The sequence below is a fragment of the Vicia villosa genome, unplaced genomic scaffold (assembly GCF_029867415.1).
Source record: "Vicia villosa cultivar HV-30 ecotype Madison, WI unplaced genomic scaffold, Vvil1.0 ctg.000282F_1_1, whole genome shotgun sequence".
NCBI lineage: Eukaryota > Viridiplantae > Streptophyta > Magnoliopsida > Fabales > Fabaceae > Vicia > Vicia villosa.
This window is the reverse complement of record NW_026705120.1, coordinates 413044-424979: the sequence shown is the minus strand read 5'-3', so window position 1 is coordinate 424979 and position 11936 is coordinate 413044. Positions and strand designations below refer to the sequence as shown.

The 11936-nt window shown below is 36.8% G+C and overlaps 1 protein-coding gene and 1 pseudogene across 1 annotated transcript; both read right to left on the bottom strand.

The window, feature by feature from the left end:
- Positions 1-3378: 3378 nt before the first annotated feature.
- Positions 3379-4683, bottom strand: LOC131626292 (uncharacterized; annotated as a pseudogene).
- A 2914-nt stretch (positions 4684-7597) lies between these two features.
- LOC131626320 (transcription elongation factor TFIIS-like) lies at positions 7598-11588 on the bottom strand. The gene is made up of 3 exons (XM_058897152.1): positions 11434-11588; positions 11144-11327; positions 7598-8774 (listed from the first exon to the last, which is right to left on the bottom strand). The coding sequence occupies exons 1-3, from the start codon at positions 11526-11528 to the stop codon at positions 7824-7826; spliced, it is 1230 nt and encodes a 409-aa protein (XP_058753135.1). The 5' UTR covers positions 11529-11588; the 3' UTR covers positions 7598-7823.
- Between the last annotated feature and the right edge of the window lie 348 nt (positions 11589-11936).

Genomic DNA, 11936 nt, shown 5'->3' with positions numbered 1-11936 from the left:
AGATGCTAGATGTATTTGAGGAAGAAGACGATATACTGCAAGGGGAGATTTGAAAAGGCTGAAAATGAAACCTTAAGTGTGGGGAAGAAAAAATCGTTTGTAATCGTAAAGCTAAGCCATAATAGGTTTACGTTTGGGTTGGATGTGAGTTAAATTAAATTTGGGTTGTAACATAATGCGGTTTCATTCGATTTGGTTCGGTTTGCAAAATATAAACCGCAAACCGAACTGAATCGTACGGTTTTGTTAAAATATGAATCAAACACATCCAAACCAAATACAATTTTTTGCAATTTTTCGATTTGATTTAATTTAATTTAATGTTTTCTGTTGGGGTGGTTCGGTTCTGAACACCCTTATTTATCACCATTACATGTATAAGTATTAGAATTGTGAAAAAATGTTAACAATGTGTCCCTAAGAAATTTGCTTATGGAACATTAAACAAGCTGCTACTTCTAGTATATTGGTGGCTTAAATTTACATAAGTATCTCATATTGTACTCCCAGGAAGTTTGGCTTTAGGTTTCAAGTTTTCCTAAAATTGAGTGTGGGATTTCCTTTAAAATAATTTCCCATTCCAAAATGCTTCATTTTTGATGATGTTTTGTGAATGATCCTTTAGTTGTGTTCTTAATAAAAACACCATTTGAATAATTTTCCTGATACTCATCAGGTGAGATCGCAAATGTATGGAAGTATGTTTGTCACTTGTGTGTTATCAATGTAGTTTCTTTCTGTTTTTTAGATACCTTCCCATTTATTATGGTGTCCTTCATATAGCCTGTGTTTGAAACCTCACGGCTATAATGAGTCGTCTCTTTGTTTCTCATGCTTAAAATCTTGAGATAACGTCCTCCGTCGCTATAACTGTTGTCAATCATGTTCTATAACGGCTCCTTCATAAATTTCGTAACTTTCATGCGACCCTGGGACTGCCTCTAAAACGTTACATTGGGCTATCAACTCGGAAATCCAGCGTCTACCAACGAACAAGCTACATAGACACGGCTCCGGGATCCTGACGTCTGTCCTCTACCAGAGAAAGATATTTGGGGGTCCTGCACGACCATGACACACGAGCGTTAACCCAAATTTTGGTTAAGATCATTCATGCACTTCCGGTTTCACTATTTATCCTAAGATAGAAATTTTGGGATGTACATAAGTCCCCCGAACATAAAGCCTGAAAGGATAAAGTGTTCTGACAAAGAGTCCCAGAATACACCCCGTTCCTAGAGATTACGTCCTAACCCGACCTTGATCCATCCAAAGATCGCCCATAGACCCCGGCTCAATGGTGTATTTGATTAATAATGTTTGTGAATATTTTACAAGATTTCTTCTCTCTCTTCGCCATAATGACTTTTTTGGGGGAAACCAATGCCATTATGACCCTGAAACGTTTCAACTTCACCTAGTCGTTGTTGAAACCTAATTAGATAAAACCTCAAATCTTCTTTCCTTGTTCCTCATTCCTGAACTTTTATCCTTTCCTCGAAATTGCTCTTGAAGTCATACGCCTTTACTAATTGATTTGCAAATCACTTCAGGTATTATTATTATTATTATTATTATTATTATTATTATTATTATACCTTACTTAATTTTTACTTTTTTAGAATGTTTATAATACGTAAATGTGACGATATGGGAAACGTATTGATTCCTCGAAATGGCCAAGAGAGCAAAGAGCTTTGGGATTCATGCATGAAAGCATGCAAATACCACTTGGGGAAAATTGAATTTGATCAAATTATTAAGGAAGTTTACGGCGATATTTTTTCATCTTTTGGTGAAAGTAATTCAGAGTCTTCATCATCAGGTTCTGTAGAAATAGTGATGGAGATGACTAGATCCTCTATTGACCAAGAAGTTTTAAGCCATGACCATAGCATAATCGATGTCAAATACATTTCCAAAATTTGATCTGAGAAGAAGATCTCTTCCACCGGTAACGAAGAAGACGTCATACTAGAACCATGTATTCAAGGTGATCGGGTCTGTATGACTCAACCACGAGGAGTATCAGATGAGTACTTCTACTTTTACGCCGTGGTGATTGAGGATTTCAAACTCTTTATCCCTTTCACCAATTTTGAATCCGATCTTATAAAAACCCTAAATATTGTACCATCTCAACTTCTCCCCCATAGTTGGGGTTTTATTAAGGCTTTTGAGATTGTGTGTGAGGTTGTGGGTATAACTCCCACCTTAGGTTTGTTTTTCTCCTTCTTTGAGCTTAAAGGAGTCGACAAGGGAGGATGGGTCTCCCTTAACGAACTCCCAGGAAAAAATTTCTCCAAATTTATTTTCCTTCTTTTTTATCATATACCTTCCCATTTGTTATTATGTCATTTATATAGCCTGTGTTTTAAACATATGGGCCATAATGATCCACCTCTTCGTTTCTCATGCTTAAATGCTTGAGATAACAATCGTCGTCGCCATAACTGTTATCAATCATGTTCTATGACGGCTCATCCATAAATTTCATAACCTCCATGTGACTCTAGGACTGCCTCTAGACTGTTACATTGGGCTATCAGCTCAAAAAATTTGGCGTCTACCAAGGAGCAGACTACATAGACACGACTCTGGGATCCTGACGTTCGGCCTCTACCAGAGGAAGATATTTGAGGTCATGCACGACCATGGCACAAAGGCGTCAACCCAACTTTTGGTTAAGATCATTTTTGCACTTCCGGTTTCACCGTATCAGCTAAGATAGAAATTCCAGAATTTACAAGTTGCTTAGTAATTTGTAAGTAGTTGATGCTTAAGATCATAGGTTTGGATCTTACATATGAGTATAGTTTTTGTAATATTTTCTTGATGCTTCGAAGGATTCAATTTTTAGTAATCATGTATGGATTGAGGAATAAGAATTTAGTGGGAAGGTTGCAGTAATCACTTACGTGTAAATTTATTGAGTCATTCTTATTTTCAATTGTATCATCATCATGGGTACAAGACCATCTACAATGGTTTCAACACTCAACACCCACTTTTTCAACTCCCAACACTCCACATCATTTTCTCTTTCTTCCACCTAATAACTCAACACCCATTCAACTTTTACCCTCTCCAATGGTTTTTCACTCAACACCCTACCCCACCACTTTTTATTTTCATATTCTTATTTAAATTTTATTTTTATTTTTATGATTACATAAAATTACAATTATCGATTAAAATTAAATTAAAATAATAAATACTTAATAATTTATTTTTTAATTTTTTGTAATAAAAACAAAATTTATTTAAATAATTGGATACGATACAAATCATCTTAAATTAATTTAAAATACAACACACAATTAATGTAATTAGTACGTTACAAATAATTTAAAATGCAATACAACACACAAGTAACGTAATTAGTACGATACAAATAATTTAAAATGCAATACAACACACAAATAATTCAATCACGGAACATTCCAAACTTTGTCCATATGTGCTTCACTAGATCGGCTTGCAATTCTTGATGAACATTTGGATCACGGAACTCTGATCTAGCACGCACATGATTTGCAAAAGCGGGTAACACCTCGGTCGAGTATGGTTGTGGTGCACTAGATCCACTTTCCCCAGATTGCTCAAAATCGGTCCAACGTTGAGAATATGAATCTCGTTCATCCTCAACAATCATATTATGTAATATGATGCATGACCTCATGATGATACCCAAATCAGCTATGTCCCACAAGCGAGCTGGTTCACGGATGATTTTAAATCGAGCTTGGAGCACTCCAAATGCACGTTCGATGTCCTTCCGACATCCCTCCTGAAATTTTGCAAATAATTTGTCGGGTTCACTTTGAGGAAGTCTAATCGATTTGACGAAAGTTGGATAAGAAGGGAGATACCATCAGCTAGATAGTATGCCATATTATATGGACGTTGATTCACAAAGAAATTCACACTTGGAGCCTTTCCCTGTTCCACGTCATCAAACACTGGTGACCGGTCTAGAACGTTTATATCGTTCAACGTTCCCGGACATCCAAAAAAGGCATGCCAGATCCATAGGTCATGAGATGCAACTGCTTCAAGAATAACTGTGGTGGTTCCCTTATCCCCTCTAGTAAATTGTCCTTCCCATGCTTTAGGACAATTTTTCCACTCCCAGTGCATGCAGTCAATACTCCCAATCATCCCTGGGAACCCCCGCATTTCACTAACATGCAGTATTCTTTGCAGGTCATCTTGGGTTGGTGCTCTCAGATACTTTTGCTCGTACAAGCGTATGATTCCTTTACAGAATCTACTTAAGCACTCCAATGCTGTAGTACCTCCTATTTTGATGTACTCATCAACCGCATCTGCTGCCACACCATATGCTAACATTCGCATTGCTGTGGTACATTTTGCTAAGGGTGATATACCTTCTTTATTGGCTGCATCGACTCGCTGGGTGAAGTAGTTATCACTACTTGAAAGGTCCCCAACGATTCGAAACATTGCAACGTCATATGTAGGCTCATTGGCAAAGTAGTCGTCAATTAGTCTTTGGTTTGCCGCTGTATGATCTCTATTGAGATATTTTCTACTACGAGGTGCATTATCTTCCGATATTTTGTTTCTACGCTCTCTAAATCGATTGACTATATAATTTTCTTCAATTTCACGATTTTGATTGTAGGCTGCGATATCAAAACGATATTGTGATGGATCCATTTTTTTGTGATATTGGAGGTAGATTGGATGGGATTTGGGATATTGGTACATAAATGGATGTATGAGTCCCTATATATAAATGGATGTGGGTGGTGGACCACTGACGGATTCGAAATAATTTATTGTATAGAGTTAATTATCAGATAAGGAATAGATTCGAATTGGGTGGTGGACCACTGACAGATTCGAAATAATTTATTGTATAGAGTTAATTAACAGATAAGGAATAGATTCGAATTGGGTGGTGGACCACTGACGGATTCGAAATAATTTATTGTATAGAGTTAATTATCAGATAAGGAATAGATTCGAATTGGGTGGTGGACCACTGACGGATTCGAAATAATTTATTGTATAGAGTTAATTATCAGATAAGGAATAGATTCGACAATAATTAAAGCAAACACTACACTGACATATTGAAACAACAATAACTAAAGCAAACAATACACTGGCATATTGAAACAACAATAATTAAAGCAAACAATACACTGGCATATTAAAACAACAATAATTAAAGCAAACACTACACTGACAAATACTTCATTGAAATTAATTATCAAACAATTCTACCTCCAACTTTTTCAACAGCTGGTTCTTCCGGTCATCTAGATGCTCTTCGGAAGTTAGCTTTAGATACATCGTCATTTTCTTGGTTTTAGTCTTTTCCAAGGCTATATTGTTAGCCTGTTGTTGCATCAAGGCTATGTTGTCCAATCGTTCAAGCTCTTTCGTCTTGAATTCTTTGTATTCAGCCCATTCTTTGTCCACCACCTCCGAGGCATATTCCTTGCTTTTCTTTTTACCCTTTTTTTTAGCTGCCTCCCTTCCTATAGGACGAGCACTGGATTCTACAGTGTTTGAGCCACATGCATCACTCTCGCGAGATCTCTTAGATCCACTACTTCCTGAGTCAATATTTCCTCCTACTTGACTACCATAACGTGGTTGATCACGGAGAGCGTGCCATTCTTCCATTAAAGTGAATCTAACATTCTTCCCACATGCATATAATTCCTGCGCTTTTGCCAAAACATCATTCTCCGACCAACCACTTCCTTGCATACGCTTAGCGCCATCATAAGCGCCAATCCATTTACCCAACACTTTGTTCATATAATTAAAACGGTTTCGGCATGCAGGTCCATCACGCGGAGGATCGAATGAGCAATGCTCATTACAATACTCAGCAAATTTACCCCAATATGTTTCACCTTTCTGGTTTCTCCCGACAACACTGCTTGTTCCAAATTTAATCCACCCACTAATTAGCACCAAATTTTGTTCAGTGTTCCATGCTGGTTGCTGAGTTTTCCTGCTCTTAGGAGTTGAATCCTCTGAATTTGGACCGACTTCATTAGAAACTATCATGCCACCAATAGTTAGTTGTGTTGAAAACTCGGAAATTCAGGTACACCACCACTTGGAAAATTTGCATTCGCCATTGTCACATAACCATTAAACGGGGGTGTTTGAGATGGATTTCTCGGCATAGATCCATAATATGGTTGAAAGTTTGGAACAGAGGATGACTGGTTGAAATTTGGTGGAAAACCAAAATTAGGTATGTTTTGAGGATGTTGGTTGGAAAATTGATTTGGATTTTGATAATAGTTGGGATTTTGATAATTGTTGGGATTTTGAAAATTGTTGAGATTTTGGTTAAATGGAGAATTAGCAGAATTTTGAGTGTTAAAATGATTATTGGGATCCATTTCACTAAAAAAAGACACTTAACTTCAAAATAAACACTAATAGAAAGATAATAATAAGATTAAGATAGTGAAAAACTTGGTTTTTTTTTTCTGTGTCCAAATCAAATGAACCAAGTCTCTATTTATAGAAGAAAAAAAATCATGAATTTTGGTAAAAAAAAAATAATAAAAAAATAATTTGCAACGAAATAATTGAGTCCAAAGTATTAAATGGATAAAAATCTGGTCAGCCAATCACAAACAGCCAAGTGGCATTAATTATCCCTTTTCTCTTTCTCTCTCCGCGTGGGATAAAGCCAACTCTCACTGCCAGCGTGTGAGAGCCACGCGCCTGCTTTGGGCCAATCAGCCACTGCCACGTCAGCCCCTGCGTCAGTTTACATGGTGTTGAGTTTTCTCAACATCTCTCTCCTCCAACACACACTCAACACTACTTTACACTCACCATTGCACATAATTTTCCCATGTTGACTTCAAATAAACCCACCATTGCACATGGTCTAATGTGAAGACTCTTATTTGTGATAGTTGATTACAAATAACCATGATTAACAACAGTAATGATGGTATATTTAAATGCAATGTCAGCTCAAATATTTTTTATCATGTAAATCTCTGGCGAAATAGGACCCGTTATTTGGAAAGATTTAGGTGCAACATCCTTAGTTCCTCACATTGCCTTTATACTTAGCTTTATTCGAATACCTAATGTGGCTAATAGTTTATGTTCAGAAGGTGTTAAAAACTTATAAAATTCTACCTGAGAGAATGTTTCAAATGTGTGTCTGCAAACTATCATCTGAGTTATACTTCAAAAACAAAATATCATCATTCTTTATCCTAGGAGCAAAACACAAAGGGATGATCATGTCTTGTTCGTTCATATAGTCTCGATTGACTCTTCTCTTCCTTTAAGCAAAGGAAAGAAGGGGTCCTTTAAGCAAACAAAAGAAGGGGGTGGTGAAACTCGACTAACAGCACCATGTTACAACATTGTTAGCTAAGGAAAATCGTGTTTTCTGAGAATGCAATAGATCACGAGTCAGAACTTTATGACTGGATTTTACACCAAGAAAGCAAGGGTCTATACAAAAACTGCAATTCTGTCTACTGACTAAGTAACTTAGTCTACCGAACCATTTTAATATCGTCGGATAGGTAAGAGCCATTAAATACTGCAGTGACTAACCACTAAAACCTGAGAAAAACATTGGTGCAATTATATAACAAATAAACAAATTGTAAAATAACAACAAACTACAGATACGCTAAAACTCCAAGTTAAAAAGAATAAAAAGTACATTTGCCTAGACAATTTCTAAATGTAACAGTCTAATCAGAAAGCTATGGTGCTGCGGTAGGGCACCGCAATGACATCACACCTTAATTTAACAGCTCTTGTGAGACTCACCAGTCACCACTGTACTAACAAAACTTCCAACGGTTGTTGCAGTTAACACAAGTGACATACGTTGTCATAGGTTCATCAGCACTACGAGTCTGCATTTGGTAATAGGTGGTTTTCCTTTGACCACACCTACCACACTTAAATTGATCAGTAGTAGCTTTTGGTGCACCTCCACGCTCACATTCAAACAAAGCTTTCTTCTCGAGTTTCTCAATCTGCTGCTTCCTTTGTTCACTGGCCATTTCTGCTGAAGTCATGTCGACAAGCCGCTGCGGCTCAACAATTCCGAGCAGAACTTTTCTTCGGAAATCTGGGTTATTCTGATCCTTAAGATTAAACATTAATGACCTGTACTTGACCTTTTGGGCTCCATTTGAAGGACCCCACTTTTCAAATAACAGAGACTCCACTGTAACTGCAACACGAATTGGGTCACGTGCATTTACTTCAACCATCATATCTTCATCTGCCTCTTCAAAAACCTTAGATAAAGCATCTCCGAGAAGTTCCCTTATTTTGTCTCGTGCTGGATCATTAGATTTGATCATTGTCTTCAGCTTTGGGGGAGCAGCAGAGCTGGATGAAATTTTCTTTGCTACAGAAACATGTGTTTCCTCCTTGGCTATCTTTTCCACCTTGACGCTTGAAGAACGATCAGTTTTCTCAATTTTGACATCCACATTTTGTGCCTTTACATTTCCAGAGCTCAGCTTTGATGCACCATTCCCATTAACTTCTTCTACTTTGACACTTTCTCCTTTCTCAACCTTCACCGAAGGACTCTTTTGCAATTTCCCAGCTTTAGCTCTCTCCCCATTTGTTGACTCAACCTTAGAATCTGAGGGCCCAGATTTATTTTTACTTGTTTCCTTGATAATTATGCCTTTCCATATCTCAATTAAATCAACAGCAAAAGCCCGAATTTTCTGCCTGGGGTGCTTGGTGAGACTTTTAAGATGTTTCCCCACCTGAAAGATTATAACAGAAAATAAAAAATCAAAAGAAATCTTCCCATGAAACAGATACAAATTTGATCTTCCCTTGGCACTTTCAATTTCTATGCCCTGACTTACAAACACTATCCTTTTCTAAGTAGTTTTAGACACCTATTTAATTTTCCCTTGAACTTTATGTTCATTTTTACCCATAATATCATTGAAACTGTCAATCTCAGGTAGATTAATAGCTTATATTAATGAGTTCAAAAAATAAAAACAGAGCACCAAAAAACTTTTCAATGTTGATAACGTTCTTCTGTTAAGATTATTAAATTAAAAGCAAACAACCTATTTATCAAGCAAGAATACGGATTACGGACCGTCTACGAAGAAATTGTGGTAACATGAAGGTACATGCTTGTAAGTAAAAGGAGGCACAATCAAGCTCCATAAATGGAGCATAAGCTGAAAAACCGAAATACAGGTAGTGTGACACACGGTAAGGGTATACTGTATTATTAATTCACAATCCATTCACGGAAACAAAATATTCCACATATACAAACCCATCCTACTGAATTTTTAATGTTGGACAAAAAAAGGAAATCCATCAAAGAGAAAAGGAGTTAAGTACAACAAGAAGAAGCTGAAATACCGTTCCAATTAGAAACAAAAAGGAGCGAGGGAAGCAAGAAGAGATGAATGAATGAGTTTAATTAACAGAGTGATTGGAATGAATATAAAAGATTTGATTTAATAATTTGAAAATCAAATCATGAGTTTGGAATCAATGTTGTTAAACGCGAGATCCTCTCATGTTCGCTGAGGAGGAACATGTACATTGAGTCATATTAGATCACAACACATATAACTATAATCATCCTCGTTTTGTCACCACCACCACCACCTCTCAACTAAAATTCAATTAAAAATACATACGGAAGCCGCAATACTATAGAATACTATTCAAGAGGAAATAAGTATAAAACTATAAATAGTCTTTTTGCATCTTGGAAAGATATATTGAGAGAAAAAAATAGCAGTGTTTCAACAGAGTTAAGATATGTCAAATGATGACACGCCCAAGTACTAACAAGCCCATGGCTTAATGAAGACCATTAAGAACTAGGACAACGAGGCTGGAGTAGTTAGTTAACTAGATGGAGCTAGTTGGATAGATAAATAAATAGGGGGATCTGAGATTAAGGATGTTGCTTAAAATTGTTAGCATTATATAAACAGAGCAGTGGCTCATTTGTATAAGGAAACTGTGGGAAGAAAGTTCGTTTTCCCATTTCAATCTATCAGCAAAGCTATTCACTTACATTCCCCAAATTCCTAACAAAAACCCATGCAAGAGCATCAAGACTCATATGAAGGTAAACATCAACTCAGATCAGGCTAGAACAGCATCACAACTAAGGATATCATATAAGAATAAAACGAGGAATGAAAAGCTGCAACAAACAAGGTTTGCGGTTTCAAGGGTGAGCATCAATTTTTTCCAGGAAAAATGTGTTTTTTACCACTTAAACAGCAGCATGTTTGAACCACAAAAACCATCTGATGCCAGCGACTTACAAGCTAGCTCGATGATCCTGCAACTATCTCACCAAACAAAAGTGGAGTATAATAAGGATCAAAACTCCTATAAAATACCATAGTATCGGGCAACCTTACGAGGGACATTGGAACCTTGACAACCGCATTTGGAATGTTAAAAATGGAACGATAAATCCTATATATAAAATGTATGAGCTGATTCTAGCAAAATATACAATTTTATATTTTGCCTCCCCCATATTCAAACTTGGGACCTTTTCCTGCATAATGAGCTTTCAGCCACCATGCCACATCCAAATATGATATCCGACTTCTGGATCAAATAAACTCAAGTCAAATGACACCAATCCCAAATTTGACGAATCCAAACACAACTAAATGTCAGTTACCACAAATCACATTTATCATATATCATAAAATCCAAATTAGACATCGACAACAACATCTGCGTGGCGACAAAACAAAAAACACAAATCGCTATGCGACATCCACATCATCAGATAATTAAAAGCTTTCAGCCACCATTAGTCAATAAAACCTAAAAGTAAACACCACATATCATTCAAATATACAAATTGATTACTCAATATGCAGAATATAGATTAAATCAAAGAAAATCAGCACTCAAACACTGACTGTCCTAAATTCTCAAAATGGCCAATCTGTATCTTCCTTTCAATTGAACCCTAACCCTAATAACATGCAATACAGCTTAATACAACATTCACCAGTATCCCATGCTTCAAAAATTCACCACATACATAAAACAAAAAGATTTCAAAACGAAACAATTGAAAATAAAAGAAATCAAAATTACAAAATGTCAAGAAAAAAACCTGGGTATTAACGAGAATTTTATAATTGACAGGAAATTTCTTGAGCTGCTCGAGCGCATCAAGGCATCGGCTTTCTTCGTGCGGACTATCTGCGTCGGTAGACGCATCCGCTGCTTTCTTCGCAGCCTCATACAATTCCACCAACTCTTTCTCATTTTCTTTCTCCATCGAACCCAGCCACTTTCTGTTTCACGAAAACGATCGAATTACGTTAAAAATTCAACGGAATACGTAACGAAAAATGATAAATAACGATGAGAATGGAGGAGAAGAGAAGAGTGAGTACTCACCTGAATGGTACTTGTTGTTGCTTTCTGCGGCTGCGGCTGTGCGGGAAGTGAAGCGAAAGAAAAGAAAGGAACAGAAAATAACGAGAGAAGTACATATAAACGGAGGGGGATCATTGTGTAACGAAAAGGATCAGACGGTTAGCGATGCGTGTTGGGTTGTGTTGTGTTGTGTGTGCTAGGTATGGAACTTTCTCGATCCGGTAATTCGGATCATATTTTAATGAATGAAAAATCAATCTTTCCATCTTTTTGCTATTTATTTATATTTATATTTACTATTATTATACATTACTTTACTTAGGGGTGTTCGTGGGTGCGGGTCGATCCACGAACCCGCTAACCCAAACCGAACCAACCCATAAATTATCGAAACCCGTTCATTTATGGGTATACTCAACCCAACCCACAACAATTCATATAGTTTTGGTTCGGGTATCAGGTTTGAATTTTGCAACCCATGAACCCGTTGACCCAACCCATTGATGTCACATTAGTAATTTTTT